This window comes from Salmo salar, chromosome ssa25, assembly GCF_905237065.1.
Source record: "Salmo salar chromosome ssa25, Ssal_v3.1, whole genome shotgun sequence".
Lineage (NCBI taxonomy): Eukaryota > Metazoa > Chordata > Actinopteri > Salmoniformes > Salmonidae > Salmo > Salmo salar.
The window spans coordinates 26,518,701-26,537,103 of NC_059466.1; the positions used below are offsets into that span (position 1 = coordinate 26,518,701).

The 18,403-nt window shown below is 44.6% G+C and overlaps 1 protein-coding gene across 26 annotated transcripts in view; it reads right to left on the reverse strand.

Moving 5' to 3' along the window:
• The window catches only part of ttn.2 (titin, tandem duplicate 2), a 181,506-nt gene that overhangs the window by 50,508 nt on the left and 112,595 nt on the right, over positions 1 to 18,403 (reverse strand). For all 26 annotated transcript variants that reach the window (XM_014173782.2, XM_045707534.1, XM_045707532.1 and 23 more), the window contains 31 exons: positions 17,966 to 18,283; positions 17,458 to 17,754; positions 17,055 to 17,354; positions 15,061 to 15,375; positions 14,529 to 14,818; positions 14,232 to 14,382; positions 13,765 to 14,046; positions 13,245 to 13,547; positions 12,812 to 13,117; positions 12,422 to 12,703; positions 11,978 to 12,277; positions 11,476 to 11,781; positions 11,077 to 11,382; positions 10,696 to 10,977; positions 10,291 to 10,590; positions 9,872 to 10,165; positions 6,694 to 9,645; positions 6,043 to 6,579; positions 5,340 to 5,624; positions 4,860 to 5,159; positions 4,444 to 4,746; positions 4,034 to 4,309; positions 3,655 to 3,954; positions 3,190 to 3,492; positions 2,777 to 3,082; positions 2,333 to 2,620; positions 1,790 to 2,092; positions 1,310 to 1,612; positions 911 to 1,216; positions 457 to 744; positions 34 to 324 (listed from right to left, as the gene is read on the reverse strand). In XM_014173782.2, the coding sequence (XP_014029257.2) occupies positions 34 to 324; positions 457 to 744; positions 911 to 1,216; positions 1,310 to 1,612; positions 1,790 to 2,092; positions 2,333 to 2,620; positions 2,777 to 3,082; positions 3,190 to 3,492; positions 3,655 to 3,954; positions 4,034 to 4,309; positions 4,444 to 4,746; positions 4,860 to 5,159; positions 5,340 to 5,624; positions 6,043 to 6,579; positions 6,694 to 9,645; positions 9,872 to 10,165; positions 10,291 to 10,590; positions 10,696 to 10,977; positions 11,077 to 11,382; positions 11,476 to 11,781; positions 11,978 to 12,277; positions 12,422 to 12,703; positions 12,812 to 13,117; positions 13,245 to 13,547; positions 13,765 to 14,046; positions 14,232 to 14,382; positions 14,529 to 14,818; positions 15,061 to 15,375; positions 17,055 to 17,354; positions 17,458 to 17,754; positions 17,966 to 18,283 (11,973 nt within the window). The remainder of the gene's footprint in view (positions 1 to 33; positions 325 to 456; positions 745 to 910; positions 1,217 to 1,309; positions 1,613 to 1,789; positions 2,093 to 2,332; positions 2,621 to 2,776; positions 3,083 to 3,189; positions 3,493 to 3,654; positions 3,955 to 4,033; positions 4,310 to 4,443; positions 4,747 to 4,859; positions 5,160 to 5,339; positions 5,625 to 6,042; positions 6,580 to 6,693; positions 9,646 to 9,871; positions 10,166 to 10,290; positions 10,591 to 10,695; positions 10,978 to 11,076; positions 11,383 to 11,475; positions 11,782 to 11,977; positions 12,278 to 12,421; positions 12,704 to 12,811; positions 13,118 to 13,244; positions 13,548 to 13,764; positions 14,047 to 14,231; positions 14,383 to 14,528; positions 14,819 to 15,060; positions 15,376 to 17,054; positions 17,355 to 17,457; positions 17,755 to 17,965; positions 18,284 to 18,403) is intronic.

The following is an 18,403-nucleotide window of genomic DNA, read 5'->3' on the forward strand; positions in this document are numbered from 1 at the left end:
AAAAAACACATGATCACAGCCAACAAAACATACCTGAAGCTCTTACAGCTCCGGCAGTCTCACAACCTTCTCCGATACCGTAGTTATTTTCAGCCAAGACTCTGAAACAGTAGGCCTGTCCAGCTTCCAAGTTAGGAATCCTGAAAGTAGATTTGGGGCATTCGGCTATGACACAGGACCATGCCTTTCTCTCTGCAAGACGCTTCTCAACAATGTAGCTCTTCACTGGGCTTCCTCCATCAATCAGAGGAGGATCCCAGCCGATGGATGCATGGTTCAGAGATGTTTCCTTCACAATCAGATTCAGGGGTGGACCAGGAGTATCTATAGAAAACATGTATGATTTGTTATATTACTTTATGACATTATGGTTTGTATAACTAGTAGATAAAACCACATTAGGTAACATTTTGTTTAAAAAAATTAGATTCTCTTAAGACAAGAATCATAGCCTACCTAGGACCTTCACGACGATAGTGTAAGACTTCTTTCCACTGTCGTTTTCAATCGACAAAATGTATTTGCCAGCATCATATCTGTTGATATCCTCAATGTACATAAGGGTATCCCATTCGGACGTTTTGATCATGATTCCTGCTCGTTCTTTGAGGTTGGCATTGACCTTGGTCCACACCACCTTGGGTGGGGGACGTCCTATCAGTGGCACATAGAGTCTCATTGTGACTCCGGCTCTCAGGACCAGTACCTTGCGAAGGTCAGCATCCAGCTCAGCATCAGCGGCAACTGCAAATGAAAATAGAAAGTAAAAGAGTCAGACAAGATAGAGGTATGGATGTATTTTAGTTGAATAGATAGTACTGTATTACATGTTTATTTCCACATTGGTGGGTTACTAAGATTAGTACTTGTTCTGCACAGGCTTGAGTGTATTCTGATAATATTGACGTACTCAGGATGTCTTTGGCCTCGTGTTTCCCAGGAACTTCACTTGGCTCGCTGTATCCGATCTTGTTCACGGCAAAGACACGGAACACATATTCTGTTTTATCAATGAGACCAGTAACCAGGAACTTGGTTTCTTGCAGCTTCTTGGGCACATTGCATTTCGTCCAGTGTTCTGCATCAGCTCTCTTGCACTCGACAAGGTAGCCGAAGATCTCACAACCACCATCGTAAGCAGGCTTGGTCCAAGACAAGCTTATGGTGCTGTGTGTTGAGTCAACAACTTTAGGGAAGGCAGGAGGTGCGGGTGGATCTGAAGGAAGAATATAAGACAATGTTACCGAGAAGTGTGGGAACACGTAATCCTTTGATGATTTAAGTGAGCAAATGTGGCTGTAATACTTACACACAGGATCCACGGCAAGGGCAGCATTGGATGCATCACTTGGTTTGCCAAATCCAGCTTTGTTCATTGCAATCACTCTGAACTCATACTCAGATCCCTCTGAGAGCTGGACAGCTTTGATGCTCCTGTCAATCACTGGTTTACGGTTGACTTTAGCCCAGTTGAGCTCTGATGCTTCACGTTTCTCAACCATGTAACCCAGAATAGTAGCTTTACCATCATCAGCTGGCGCCTTCCAGCTGACAGTCATAGAATTGGCTGTAATGTTGGTAATAACTGGTGGCTCGCTAGGACCAGGAACATCTGCAAATGAGAGGGAGAACGAGATCAAGAGAGAAAGTAGGAGAAATCACTTAAATATTGTGCAAGTAGAAGTTCCACAGTGTTTCCAACTCAAGTGAAGTGAACACGTGTAAGCAATTTATATTCAAGCTAAAATATGACATATATATAAAATGATGTACAAGCTTGAAATATTACCATATGGATTCTTGACCATGACAGGGTCGGTGAGGATAGGGTCCCCAATACCATACTGGTTCTCAGCACTGACCCTGAACTGGTATTCATGGTCCTGCATCAGTTTCTCTACTGTGCAATCAGTCAGTTGACCATGGATATTGGAGGTGACCAGAGCCCAGTTTGCTCTGCTGGTTTCACGTTTGTCAATGATGTAGTTGGTGATTTCAGAGCCTCCATCTGCAACAGGTGGCTCCCACCTCATCTTAATACGGTCCGCAAACACCTTGGTGATCTTCACTCCAGCTGGTGGGCCAGGTTTGTCTAAAGAGAACACATAGATTATTTTACACATCGACAATTGATTTGGAATATATTCATATCGTATCCTGTATTCTCTTGCAGACCCTCACAAACACGTTCATATAAATTACACTTACATATCTCAAGCTGTTATAAAGAGTTTTAGTATTTAAAAATACAAAAATCAAATAATTATCATGAAGCTGCAACATCAGTTTTGAATTTTTGCACAATATTAAGTCAAATTGTAATTTTGCATACCTAGAACCTTGAGCTTAATATTGGCGTATTTAGCGCCATTGGGATTTTCAGCTAGAATAGTGTACTCTCCAGACTCCTTCCTTGTGACAGAGAACAATTCCAGAATGTGTGTGTGTCTCTTTTGTGTCATCTTCATCCCCTCAACCAGTTTCAATGGAACACCATTTCTCTTCCATGTCACCTTGGGCAGTGGTTTTCCAAATACTACTGCATCAAAGGAGACATTTTCTCCAGCCTTCACTATGATCATGTTCTTCATGTCCACTCCCAGCTCGACCCTGGGGGGAACTGGAGAAACAAGAGACATATCACATCAAGTAAAAGGTTTGTGTTGGCCATGCAATCCACAATGATCTTTAATAATTTAGTCATTACACACTAAAATCGAAAATCAAAACAAAAACAACTTAGTTTTGTCAATGTTCTGAAGAAGCAGTGGCCTACCATTCTCTGCAAACACTGGGATGGTGTCTGAGATCTCAGAAGGCAAGCTGATGTTGATTGCTGACTTGGCGAAAACTCTGAAGCGATACTGGGCTCCCTCCTCCAGGCCAGTTACAACATAGTCTTCTGTCTTGACGTTCTGGCAGTTGGCATTGCAGCGAACCCATTTCTCTACTTCTTGATCAATCTTCATGTACTCCACATAGTATCCGATAAGCTTGCTACCTCCATCATTTTGTGGACGAGTCCAAACAAGTGAAACAGTGCTTTTTGTCACATCCATTACCTCAGGTTTACCAGGTGGATCTAGAATAAAAAAAATTACAACATCCATGAGTTTCAATTGACAGATTACAGATTTCAAAGCCAGTGAGGGACACAGTAAGCCATACATCACATGCCCAATGACTTACCGATGGGTGTTCTTGCTGTGACCCAGTCAGTCTGTTTGCTTGGTTTACCCTGGCCGGCCTTGTTGAGTGCAGACACCCTGAATGCATATTCCAGACCTTCCATTAAGCCTGTGCAGTTGTATTCAAGTCCACGGACAACGGACTCATTTGCTTTCACCCAGAGAAGGCTGTTCCTCTCTTTGCGCTCAATGCAGTATCCGGTAAGAGGACTGCCACCGTCAGTTGATGGGGTCTCGTAGGACAGAGACACTGCTTCACTCTTGACTTTTGTGATACACAGATTTCTGGGCTCACCTGGAACATCTGGAATTAAAATACGGAGTTAGCAAGATGAACATACATTTTCTAAAACAAATTTATTGTACATAATGTACACAACACTATATTACTTAGAAAATCATAATTCATTGCACAATAGCCATTTTACATTTTGACCATGCTTATACTTTGCCATGCTTAACTCACCGAAGGGATATCTAGCAATCATTTTCTCTGAATAGATTGGCTCTGAGATACCAAATCGGTTCTCAGCTCGGACACGGAAGCCATACTCCGTTCCAGGGGTAAGCTTTCCAACTTTGTAGCTGGTCGTGGTGCATGAGCCAGAAGCTATGACCCAGTCTCCTCTGCTCACATCACATTTTTCAATGACGTAGTTGGTGATGTTGCTTCCACCATCCTCACTGGGTTGGTTCCACTGAAGTGTGCAGGCATCAATATCAACCTCAACAATCTCCAGGGGAGCGTCAGGAGGCCCTGGCTTATCTGTGAGATTAAGACATGTACCCATCAGCATCCATTTAGACTATGCATTCTGGTAGTGTGTTTCCTAAATAAAACTTACCCTGTACTACGACCCTAAGAATCTGGCTGATTTTGGCGGTGCTGTTCTCAGCAGAAAGACTGTAGTAACCACTATCCTTTCTTGAGACGTCTTTTATGATGAGCGTAATGCAATTAGGAGACTTTTGCACCATGCGACGATTAGATGTCAACAGATCCTCGGCTCCTTGCCTCCATTTGCAGAATGGTGCAGGTTTTCCAGCCACAATAGCTTCGACTCTCATTTTCTCTCCTGCTTTTACTGTGACAATATCAGGCATGATGATCTTCGGTGCCACTAAAAAAGATCGGAAAACACGTTTTTAAAATGAAGACTTAAAAAGTGGTGTGTAACATGAACACTTTTTTTTTTTACACAAAACTCAATTCAGACAAGGTAATTCTGGGAATTTTTTAAGCTTTGCGACTTACTCAGCTGCTCCTTGACCTCAAATACTCCCTCAGCTTCTCTTGCCAGACTGGTTCCAGCCACGTTTCTGGCTGCAACTCTGAACTTGTACTTTGTTCCCTCTTTAAGTCCAACAACTACAATGGTTAAGTCTTTAACAACGGAATATGGTGTCCATTTGTCTTCAGGTTCACCGTCCTTTTTGTAATCAACCATGTAGCCATTGATCTTAGCTCCACCATCCCTCAAAGGTTTCAGCCATCCCAGAGTGGCACTGTTCTTTGTCACTTCCAAGACTTCCATTTTCTTGGGTGGATCAGGTTCACCTGTTTTAAGAAACGTTTGACATTTATGTGACTCAAAACACAAAACAATAAAATCCACTTACACTATCCACTATTTAATTACAATATTAGGTATACTGTAAAAGTGCACTTACTTATAGGATCAGATGTCAGATAAGCTTTTGGAGAGTCTTTAGGAACACCAATGCCATACTTATTGACTGCCATAACTCTAAAGTAGTAGTCACAGCCAGGTGTGAGGCCAGTGACTTTGAAGCTTGTTTTCTTCAAATCGTTGATACAATTTGACCAAGTCTTCTTGTCGAGTTCACGTTTCTCAACGATGTAGTTCTGGATTTGGCAGCCACCATCGTTATCCGGAGGGAGCCAAGACAGCTGACAACCGGTGCTTGTCACATCACAGACCTCAAATCCTCCGACAGGTCCAGGAGTATCTGTTCAACAAATGGAACATCAATATTGGATACAGTCCATATAACAGTACAAACAATACTACTGTAACAACATTCATTTGACATTGAATGTTTTCTTGTTTAAAGTCTTTCACAGTGAATAGTGCTCTGTCATATCACGGACTGCCCTAAAAAGTGAAAAGATACACCTCAGTGACTTACCCAATACTTTAACGCGCACAAATATAGCTTTCTCCCCAGCGGAGTTGGAGAGTGTCAGAGAGTATTTGCCGGAGTCTTCCCGAGTGCTCTCAGGGATCACAAGGAAGGACATAGTATCAATCTGATCCACGTGGCCTCTCCTGACTACATTATCAACACCAAGCTTCTTCCAGGTGACTTTGGGGGATGGTCTTCCTCTGATAGTAGCGAAGAGCCTGATGGGGCAGCCTGCTCTAACAGTGAAGCCCTTCCTGAGACTTGCATCCAAGTCGATCTCTGGTGCCTCTGTAAGTGGGTAAGATAACGGGGAGAACATACATCAGACATTGAGAAATCATCATAAAATATTAGCTATTAGCTACAGTTTTATATCAACTGGATGTGTTCTCGTCTAGGCCTATATTTAAGCAATAAGGCCCGAAGGGATGTGTTATATGGCCAATATAACACAGCTAAGGGCTGTTCTTATGCATGGCGCAACGTGGAGTGCCTGGATAAAGCCCTTAGCCGTGGTATATTGGCCATATACCACAACCCCCCGAGGTGCCTTATTGTTATTATAAACTGGTTACCAATGTAATTAGAGCAGTAAAAATAAACATTTTGATATACCAGGGGGAAACGGTCTCATATACCTCGGCTATCAGCCAATCAGCATTCAGGGTTCGATCCACCCATTTTAATAAAATAAGTATTTACTTACCAAGGACCTCCTTGGGGTTGACGGCCTCTTTGAGTGTAGCGGGGCGGCCCCAGCCGACCTGGTTCTGTGCAGAGACTCTGAATTCATACATCTTCTTCTCATTCAAGTTTGGAATGGTGAATTCTGTGTGCACCAGCACACCAGCACCGGTGTTGCACTTCTTCCAGCCCTCTTCTTTCTTCTTACGTTTAGCTTCAGCTTTAGCTTTAGCTGCAACTGCAGCAGCTTCATCCTCAGAGTCCTCTTCATATTGTTCCTCACCTTCTCCTGTTACTGCTTCAGGCTTAGCTTCAGCTTCACCTTCAGGCTTGGCTTCACCTACAGGCTTAGCTTCCTCTGCAGGTTTAGCTTTAGGCACAGCTTCAGGAACAGCTTCAGCTTCAACCACTTCAGGTTTAGGCTCAGGTTTGTCTCTCATTTCAACCATGTAACCAATGATAGGAGCACCTCCATCATAGATAGGCTTGGCCCACCCAAGAGTAATGGACGTCTTGGTGCTGTCAATCACCTTGAAACTGCCTGGAGGACCAGGAGCCTCTGGAATCAAGGAAAACAAAATGTCTGCATGTTAGTACAACCAACAGAGAAAAATCATAACCAATAATAATAATAATAATAATACAATATCACAAAAATGCATAAATTATGTACCAATTGGATCTTTGGCTGCTACTGGTCTGCATGGTTTGCTTGGCTCTCCTAGTCCGACTTCATTTTCAGCTTTGACACGGAACTGATACTCGTGGTTGGGAATTAAGTTGCTGACTTTCATGCGTCTCTCAGAGATGGTACTCTTTGTGCATGGCACCCATTTGACAGCGCGCTTTTCTTTCCTTTCCAGGATATAACCAGTGATAGACTTTCCACCATCATTCTCTGGTGGGGCCCATACGACTGTCATCTCCTCTTTGCCGATCTTGGTGATCTCTGGTGATTCTGGTGGTCCAGGTCTGTTGAACTGAGTCCTAGCTGTGACAGGTTTGCTCTCCACTGCAGGACCTGTCCCCATCCTGTTTTCTGCTCTGATGCGGAAGATGTACTCATTTCCTTCTACTAGTCGGGTGACATTGCAATAGTTGGTGACAAGTGAAGCAGAGTATGTGGACCAGACCATTCTTCTTGTCTCACATTTCTCAATGATATAGCTATCAACTTCACATCCACCTTCATCTTCTGGGAGATCCCATGCAACTCTACATTTGTCTACTCCGATTCCAGACACCTTCACGTCTCTCACAGGCCCTGGGACATCCAAGACATTGACAACTGCGTATCCAGTGAAGGTTCCAGCAGAGTTTGTGGCGGTGACGACATATTTTCCGGTGTCTGTGCGTTTAGATTTGGTCATAAGAAATTTAGAATAATCTGTGCCCGTTTCAACACTAACTCTAGGGTTATCTCCTGTGGCCTTGTCCTTCACCCACTTCACCTCTGGTTGAGGCATTCCTCTGAGTCCAGCCTCAATTCTGATAGACTCTCCAGCTTTAACCACAAGGGCTCCAGCTAACTTTATATCAAGCACTGGTTTCTGGATCTCCTCTCTGACAAGAACATCACCAGTCTTCACCCAGTCACTTTCTCCACCTTCATTGCATGTCTGCACTCTGAACTGATAGGTTTGTTTTTCCACACACTTGTCAGCCATGAAGAATGTATTCGCAATCAGATCCTCATGTAATGGCACCCATTCTTCCGCTCCCAATTTGCTCTCCAAAGCGTAGCCAATGTTGGGGCTTCCACCGTCATAGTCTGGCCTCCTCCATTTCAAGAAGACGAAGTTCTTACCGACGTCAGTTACCCGGAAGTTCTCTGGCTCACCAGGCTTGTTAATGGGATCGATGGCAAGGGTTGGTTGTTTTGTCTCAACTGTGGGCCCAGGGCCGCATTTGTTCACAGCACAAACACGGAAGAGATACTCGTGGCCCTCCATGAGTTTGGCTTTAACCATGCGGTTAGTGCAGTCAGATGAGATCATTGACCAAAGCCTCACACTGGGTTCACGGCACTCAACAATGTAGTTTGTAATCTCAGAGCCCCCGTTGTCCACAGGGCTTTCCCAGGACACCATACAGGAGTCTCTGGTCACATAGGTGGCCTTCAGATTCTGACAGTGTCCAGGTCTATCCAACACATTCACAATTATCGTAGCTGTGGCTTCACCACTGTAGTTGTTAGCCTTCAAAACATACTTTCCATGGTCTGCTCTGGTTGCCTCTTTGATTCTCAGTTGAACAACAGGGAAGTTTTTAGTTAGTGTTGTGCGCTTGGCAGTTTCCAAAACGTCATCACCCTTTTTCCAGATAATCTCTGGGTCAGGTCTGGCTTTCACGTAACCGATGATGTTGATGTTATGTCCAACACGGACAGTCAAACGCTCACGGCTTGTAGCATCCATCTCTATCTCTGGAGGTATCATGATGTCTTTGGCAACCACCGATTCAGGGCATTCCCTAGGCTCTCCAACTCCAATCATATTTACAGCACTAACGCGGAACCTGTACTCTGAGTGTTCTTCAAGGCCTTTAACTCTGTAAGCACACTGCTTAATGTGACCATCCTTGTTGATGATCACCCATTCTCCGCCAGCTTTCTGCATTTCAATAATGTAGCCCATGATTGGACTGCCTCCATCTTTGTTGGGTTTAATCCAGACTAGGTCTGCATTTTCCTTACTGTAGTCCTTGATTCTGGGGTTAACTGGAGGTCCAGGAGCTGTGATTTGACGACAGGGTTTTGCTGGGTCTGATATGGCAGAAGGTCCACTGAAACCGGCAATGTTTTCAGCAAAAACTCTAAACTCATACTCATTTCCCTCAAAGAGACCAAGTACTCTGATTCTGAGATCCTTACAGGGTGTCGTGTTGACACGGATCCATTTTCCGCCCTTATGTCTACGCTCAACGATATATCCAGTGATTTGACTGCCTCCATCATATAATGGCATGGTCCACCCAACAGTGAGAGCATCTTCTGCAATGTCTGATGTGTTTGGTTTGCCTGGATGGCCAGGGGCTTCAAACGTGTGTTGGGCAACGGTTGGTGCACTTTCAAGAGGAGCGCCAATACCCATTTTGTTCTCTGCGCGAATACGCACAACATATTCAACGCCGCTCTGCAAACGAGAGATCTTAAGCTTTGTGGCTGTGCTACCAGAGCTCACACCTCCCCAGGTTTCTTTCTTAGCCTCTCTCTTCTCAACAACATAACCTGTTACAGGGCTTCCACCATCATCCTTTGGAGGACGCCAGTCAATAAGCATGTACTCAGGAGTAACTTCAAGGATATTGACTGGTCCAATGGGAGCTGCAGGCACATCAAGAACAGTTACATTCAAAGCCAGAGTCTTGGTTCCTGCAGGGTTGGACACTGTGAGGATATAGGTTCCACTGTCACTTCTCAAACAATCATTGATGCTGAGAACTGTTGAATAGTTGTCACTCTCAATCTTAACTGTGCCTTCGGGAACAATTTCTGCTCCGTCAATGGACCATTTAGCAGTAGGCGCAGGAATGCCTCTCATGATAGCAGGGAGTCTGATTGTGCTTCCACATTTCACGATGATCCCATCGATCAGCTTGGCATCAACTTCAACAATTGGAGCCACTGTGAAAATATAGGTTAATTTATATAATTTGTTTGATGATGGCAGTTATGTTGTCTACAAATCAATACATATAGGGGTGGTTTCCTGGACACAGATTAAGACTAATGGTTGACTAAGAATAACTTTCAATGGATAATCTTTATTGAACTTGCTTTTTAGCCTAGGACCAGGATTAATTTATGACAGAGAAACCAACCCATTAAGTAAATATATAGTAAACCTCACCAAGCTTCTCCTGGCAGAGAACGGGCACAGTGGTGTCTGGTCTACTCAGTCCGATAGCGTTCTCGGCTCTTACACGGAATCTGTAAGTCTTTCCTTCCTCGAGGCCAGTGATGTGGCTCTCAGGGATGCTGACTGTGTTCCATTCATCCCACTCTCTCTCTCCTTCCTCTTGGTACTCAACCAGGAAACCTGTGATGTCACTACCTCCGTTGCGGTCAGGCCAGTTCCACACAAGCCAGACCTCTGTCTTGTCCACATCTACATGGTGCAAGTCCTTTGGTGGACCAGGTGGAACTGAAAATAGACCATACATTAGATGAGATGAGATTAGATTACATACATGAAGTTAGTGATCAAGATACCAGGTACATTACAATACACCAGTAGGTCTTACTGTATTTGGGTTGATTGATACTCACACAGAGGATTAATGGCTTTGACAGCTTTGGTTGTTTCAGTGTATTCACTTCTGCCAAACTGATTCTCAGCAGCAACGCGGAACAAATACGATGTTCCTTCCATCAAGTGCTTGGCCATCATGCTGCGTTTCTTAGACGAAGAGCAGACTGGCACCCACTGTGCAGATGCCACATCTTTCTTCTCCACAACAAAGTTAGTAATACGTGCTCCTCCATTGTCCTCAGGGTCTTTCCAGGAGAGATAGGCTGAATCGCTTCTCACCTCTGAAACCCTCAGGTGCTGGATTGGACCAGGTTTGTCTAATAGAGTAAAGAATAACATAATTATAGCAACTCAGCATGCTAAGCACTATACATCTGTCTTCATTCATTTCTGTCAGAAATTATGACTGAGAAATTCCTTACCAAGGACGAGGACTGTGCATGTGGCAGTCCTTGATCCAGATGAGTTTTCTATGTTCAGAGTGTAGTCGCCACAGTCAGAACGGGCACAGTAGCGCATCTCCAATTTAGATCCTAGTGGATTGACCTCAATTTCGGCTCTTGTGGGGACGTCTTTATCGTTCTTCTTCCATGTGACTTTGGGGAATGGAATTCCCTTGATTCCAGCAACCAGATTGATATGGGTTCCGGCCATGGCTTTCAACTCACGAGGCATACCCAGTTCAACATCCAACTCAGGAGGTTCTTTTGGGGTTAGAAAAACAATAGGTGTTATAATTAATTTGTTTATTTCAATGATAATGAATTACCCAAATTATGAACACAAATGTAATATAATTTTACCAAATCTGTCTTCTGCCTTCACTGGATCTGTGGTGTATGCGGGTTCAGATTCACCAGCGAAGTTCACAGCAGTAACTCTGAATTTGTAATATTCTCCCTCTTCCAGGTTAATGACCTTGAACTTGGTTTCTTGGCAGGAATCAGGAGTCTGATTCACTTTTTGCCAATCATCTCCAGCTTTACTGAACTCAACAAGATAGCCAAAGATCTTTCCCCTGCCACAGTCCTTTGGTGGCTGCCAAGATAGTGAGACAGACTCCTTTGTCCAATCCACAGCTTCTGGCAGCACGGGGGGGCTTGGAAGCACTGAGGGAAGAAACAGTTGATTAAATTAGATCACATTTTTAAAAGCTGTCAAATCTTGTAAAGAATGAATTAACTTTGCCCAAAGTCACTTACCAATTGGATCTTTGGCGAAGATGGGCTTTGATGGAGGGCTGGGGTCACCCAGACCCACAACATTCTCAGCCATGACACGGAACTCATATTCGCAGCCCTCGAGGAGGTCTGGAACAAAGTACTCTACTTTGGGGAAGATGCGGTCTTTTCCGGATGCGCGAGTCCATCTGTTAGCCATGGTCTCCTTCCTCTCAATGACGTAGCCAGTGATGGGCTTGCCACCATCCGCAGGTGGTTCCCAAGTGAGGAGGGCTTGATCCTTATAGATCTCCTTCACAATGGGCTGTTTGGGTGCATCTGGCACCTCTGTAATAGGAGAACGAATTGATCTGATCAGTTGTAGCAAAATGCATTCATGACAAAAGATAGTATGGTTTCATCTTAAATTGCACCTAATTCCTTACACAGTGCACTACTTTTGACCAGAGCCCTATGTGTGCACCATATAGGGAATAGGCTGGCATTATGGATGTAACTTATATTTTCCCAGTATGTATCTTACTGAAGACATCCTTAGCCTTGATCTCGGCAGACAGCAGTGGGTTGCTGACACCGTGGATGTTCACAGCACAGATTCTGATGATGTACTCTCTGCCCTCAATCAGCTTAGGTACTTTGCATGTTGTCCTGGTGCAAGCTGTTGTCACTGGCATCCAGAGGTCTCTGTTTGTGTCTCTCTTCTCAATGGTGTAGTTGGAGATGGCACATCCACCATCGTCCAGAGGAGGGTTCCAGGAAATCACCATGTAGTTCCTGTAGACCTCATTGAAGACCACTGGGCCCTCTGGAGGCTGGGGGCGATCTGAGGGAAAATAATAGCATTTAATAATTAATAATCTATTAGATATGGATCAGTCAAAAATCAAACATATTTTGATTATAAGGGTTAATGAAGAGTGACATTAGGTCTGTCAACTAAGAACAAAGAACACCCTCACCAACTTACCAACAACAGTGAGACTGCAGATTCCTTTACGCAAGCCGACAATGTTCTCCACAACCACCTGGTATCTGCCGCTGTGTTCGCGTTTAGCCTTGGGCATAGCCAAGCACAGTGTTTTACTAGTGTTGGTCATTATGACCTCCTCATCTGCTTTCAGCTCTTCCTCGTTCTTTGTCCATGTTATTGTAGGTGCTGGCTTTCCAGTAAAGCGGCCCTGGAGGGTGCACACGTCTCCCACACGCACAACCAGTCTGTCACGGAAGTCCAAGTCGATCGTTGGGGGCTCTGAGGATGGAAGAACAAAGAAGTGATGTTTTTAAATATTTTTTATTTTTTATATATAAATCAACATTCCCCAAGATATTTAGAATGACTATCTTATTCAACACTTACCAAGTTCTTCTTTGACTTTGATTGGCTTGGTGCAGAAAGAGTGCTTGCCCTGACCAATCACGTTGACAGCACTGACACGGAATTCATAGGTGGAATTCTCTTTGAGACCTCCCTTTGTGAACTTCCTATCCATTAGCGTGTCATCAGTATCGATCTTAGTGAAGTTATCCTTTCCGATCAGACGAGTTTCAAGCACATAACTTGTAACCTCAGAACCCCCATCATACTTAGGTGGTCTCCAGGTCAAACTGATGGAGTCTTTGGTGATTGCTGTGACCTCTAGATCCTCAGGACGCTCAGGAACAGCTAGCATGGAAAAAGGACACAAACATCAGGCCCAATGGAATAATATAAATAATAGCTGGATATGCTTATGTTTTGTAACAGCAATAAGAAAGCTGCAGTTCTGGTATTGATATAGGCAGGAACTCACAAATAGGATCTTTGATGAGAACTGGTCGTTCTGATTCAATAAATGGACCCATTCCGATGATATTCTCAGCTGCGATTCTAAAGAAATATCCCTTTCCGTCAATGAGACCCTGGACCACAGCATTGTGCCTGGTGACCGTGTAAGAGACTGCTGTCCAGCCCATGCGGTCAGACTCTCTCTTCTCAATTATGTAGTTGGTGATGGCAGAGCCACCATCGTCTTCAGGGGAGCACCAGGTTAACTTGCAGGAGTCCGTGGTGAGGTTCACACCAGAGAAGGGCTGACCAACTGGGCCGGGAACATCTAAGAACCACATGTGAAGCAAGTTTTCAATACCATTCAACTCCTGTGCCTGATCTAGGATCAGGCCCCCCTCCCTCTTATTCATTATGACCTAAAAGGCCAAACTCATCCTAGATCAGCACTCCTACTCCGAGTCGCTTGATACATACTGCCCCTGATATCACCTGAGATATACTCAACATTACCAATGAGAAGAATAAGTACAGTTTCTTCTTACCCAACACCTCCACAATGACAGCCTTCTTCCTTTCCCCTCCTTCATTCTTTGCAATAAGGGTGTATATACCCTGGTGATGGCGTCTGCAGTTTTTGATAACCAGAGCAGAGCTGATTGACGTGATTTCAACCTTAGCCTCTGCTGGTAGAGGCTGGTCATCTCTGTTCCATGTGATCTCTGGTGCAGGCTTGCCTGACACGTAGGCCAGGAGGCGGATGGTACCACCGGCATGGACTACAATCTTTTCCTTCAATGTGGCATCCAAGTCCACTTCAGGGGCAACTAAAACAACAAGTGTGTGTTAGTTTACGATAGCAAACACTCTATCTGCATCCCAATTGGCACCCTATTCCCTATGTAGTGCACGATATAGGGAATAGGGTGCCATTTGGGACGAAGCCTCTATCAAATGGAGAAATTGAGAAATTGAAAATAATACTGTATATCATAGTTGTCTTGTCTCTTACTTGTTCTGTCCTTGCATTCAATCACTTCGGCCACTTGACCGGGCTCACCGACGCCAGCAGCATTCACTGCCCTCACTCTGAACTTGTACCTTCCCAGCTCTTTCAGTCCAGACACAACAAACTTAGTGCCTCTAATCTCCTTGTCTTTAGCCTGAAGAAGGGAAAACCAAAGTATTACAAAAAATCAGATACTCTTAATTTTATGTTATTTAAATTAATTTACCAGGTTGTCCCATTAAGATCAAAAGTGTTTGAGAAAGAATACTTTTGAGAAATGATTTGAGTAAATGTAATTACCTTTTCCCATCCGTCTTTTATCACTACTACCTTTTCTTCTTCTTCTGATTCTGATATTTCATTTCCATCTTCGTCGAATATGATTTTCTTAACCTTTTTCGCTTTTACTACTACTTTGTCTGCTTCCGCTGCCTTCTGTTTTTCAATTTCTGCTTCTTTTTCCTCGTTTATGTATTCAACAAAGTAACCAGTGACCTTAGATCCACCATCAATCAAAGGTGGGATCCACTCCAGATCCACTGTTGACTTGGTCCAGTCTGTTACTTTGGGGGTTGGGGGACCGGGGACAGCTACACACAAACAAGATGACATTTACAATGTCAGAAGGCCAAACAAATAGAAACAACATAGCTATGTAATAAATAGAAAACTGAAAAAGAACCCTCCCCATGTAAGAAAAACTGTATTTATACATCTCAAATGTCACCATATTCCCTATATAGTACACTACTTTTGACCAGGGCCCTATAGTGCACTAAATAGGCCGGAAATAGGGTGCCATTTGGGACACACAGTATATATGTTAACTTACTAATAGGGTCTCTTGAAAGAACAGGATCCGATGGGACACTAGGAAGTCCCATGCCAGCTGCGTTGATTGCGGTCACACGGAACTGGTAGATTGCTCCCTCCTGCAGACCAGTGATCTCATACTCCTGACCCAGGGGCATGACCCTGATGGGGGTGCGGTTCACTTTGGTCCAGCGCTTAGCCGTGGTCTCTTTACGCTCTAGCCAGTAACCACTAACTGGAGATCCACCATCGTATTTTGGCTCATCCCAGACGATCACCATAGACTCAAGAGTCACGTCTTCCACTATGGGCTTCTCAACTTGGCCAGGGACAGCTGTTGAGAGGAACAATTAAAAAAATGGTTAGAAGAAATATACTGCTCAAAAAAATAAAGGGAACACTTAAACAACACATCCTAGATCTGAATGAAAGAAATAATCTTATGAAATACTTTTTTCTTTACATAGTTGAATGTGCTGACAACAAAATCACACAAAAATAATCAATGGAAATCCAATTTATCAACCCATGGAGGTCTGGATTTGGAGTCACACTCAAAATTAAAGTGGAAAACCACACTACAGGCTGATCCAACTTTGATGTAATGTCCTTAAAACAAGTCAAAATGAGGCTCAGTAGTGTGTGTGGCCTCCACGTGCCTGTATGACCTCCCTACAACGCCTGGGCATGCTCCTGATGAGGTGGCGGATGGTCTCCTGAGGGATCTCCTCCCAGACCTGGACTAAAGCATCCGCCAACTCCTGGACAGTCTGTGGTGCAACGTGACGTTGGTGGATGGAGCGAGGCATGATGTCCCAGATGTGCTCAATTGGATTCAGGTCTGGGGAACGGGCGGGCCAGTCCATAGCATCAATGCCTTGCTCTTGCAGGAACTGCTGACACACTCCAGCCACATGAGGTCTAGCATTGTCTTGCATTAGGAGGAACCCAGGGCCAACCGCACCAGCATATGGTCTCACAAGGGGTCTGAGGATCTCATCTCGGTACCTAATGGCAGTCAGGCTACCTCTGGCGAGCACATGGAGGGCTGTGCGGCCCCCCAAAGAAATGCCACCCCACACCATGACTGACCCACCGCCAAACCGGTCATGCTGGAGGATGTTGCAGGCAGCAGAACGTTCTCCACGGCATCTCCAGACTCTGTCACGTCTGTCACATGCTCAGTGTCAACCTGCTTTCATCTGTGAAGAGCACAGGGCGCCAGTGGCGAATTTGCCAATCTTGGTGTTCTCTGGCAAATGCCAAACGTCCTGCACGGTGTTGGGCTGTAAGCACAACCCCCACCTGTGGACGTCGGGCCCTCATACCACCCTCATGGAGTCTGTTTCTGACCGTTTGAGCAGACACATGCACATTTGTGGCCTGCTGGAGGTCATTTTGCAGGGCTCTGGCAGTGCTTCTCCTGCTCCTCCTTGCACAAAGGCGGAGGTAGCGGTCCTGCTGCTGGGTTGTTGCCCTCCTACGGCCTCCTCCACGTCTCCTGATGTACTGGCCTGTCTCCTGGTAGCGCCTCCATGCTCTGGACACTACGCTGACAGACACAGCAAAGCTTCTTGCCATAGCTCGCATTGATGTGCCATCCTGGATGAGCTGCACTACCTGAGCCACTTGTGTGGGTTGTAGACTCCGTCTCATGCTTCCACTAGAGTGAAAGCACCGCCAGCATTGAAAAGTGACCAAAACATCAGCCAGGAAGCATAGGAACTGAGAAGTGGTCTGTGGTCCCTGCCTGCTGAACCACTCCTTTATTGGGGGTGTCTTGCTAATTGCCTATAATTTCCACCTGTTGTCTATTCCATTTGCACAACAGCATGTGAAATGTATTGTCAATCAGTGTTGCTTCCTAAGTGGACAGTTTGATTTCACAGAAGTGTGATTGACTTGGAGTTACATTGTGTTGTTTAAGTGTTCCCTTTATTTTTTTGAGCAGTGTATATCCACAGTGACATTGACTTAGAAAGTGCTGATAATACAATAGTACATTCAACTTACTGAACAGATTCCTTGCTTTCTCAGGTTCGCTGTACAGCGGCGGTCCAACTCCATATTTGTTCTGAGCCATGACACGGAACTCATACTCATGGCCCTCAGTCAGCCTCTGAACTGTATACAGGCCTTCTTTGGGGTCGTCGGAAACGTGCACCCATGACTTTCTGTTTTCCTCACGTTTCTCAACGACGTAGTTTGTAACCTTGGAGCCACCGTCATCTCTAGGTGGTTTCCATGCGAGTGTTATCCTCTCGGCAAACACCTCTTTGAATTCGATTGGCCCGACAGGTACGCCAGGTCGTCCTAAGTTGAGGAAGAAAAGGAGCCAATGGTGTCATATTACCACACAATCAAGCAGACTAAACAAACAGAAAGAAATGAAGAAATTCAGAGAGAGATTCCTCACCTAGGACAGTGAGTTTGATTAACTTAGATGCTTTGCCCAGACTATTGCTAGCAGTGATAGTGTACAGGGAGCTGTCGTCTCTCTTGGACTGCTGGATCAGCAGCGTACATTTGTTATCAACGACCAGCTTGTTGACATGCTGATCATATTGCACTACAGCCTTGTCTTCAGGCTTGGCAATGGGAGCCTTCTGCCATACGAGGGAGGGGAATGGACAGCCATGGACCCTAGCCACAATATGGACATCTAGTCCCTCTTCACCTTCCATCTGTTCCTTCAGTTCAATGGTAGGAGCACCTAAACAATGGATGATTGAGTCAGTACAAATCAATCAAAGTTTTTTTCTTCTCTCATTTAGAAACATTTACAATAGCATACATGTGCTGTCCCCCTGAAGAACGCACTTTCTTGGTGTTTTGTTGGTGTTTTATGCCCATTCAATCTGAGCATATTTTATGCTTTCTTTATTTAACTTTCATACTTTTTCTTAACTGTGCTTTTCACTCACATGTCTGGTCCTTAATAATGATTGGTCCAGCGGTAGCAGATGGTCTGCTTGGGCCGGCCTCGTTCACAGCCTTGACGCGGAACTCATACTCTCCTCCATTTTTAAGATCTTCAATGATGAAGATGGTTTCCTCAACGTTTCGCTTGTTACACTGCTTCCACGTCTCTTTCTCCGGGCCGCTGGTGTCCCAGCTCAGGCGCTCAATGATGTAGTGCGTCACAGGAGAACCACCGTTGTTCTTAGGTGGCACCCATGTCAGGGTCACTGTATCCTTGGTTACCAGATTGATCTTGACATGGGTTGGGGGATCAGGTATGTCTGATAATGGGAATAAAGAATGGGAACTTATTAGTAAGGTGTACACTTTGTAACCTACATTTCACAAAATGTTATGTGTACATATCCACATAAAAAAATACTATAGTAGACAACTTTAGT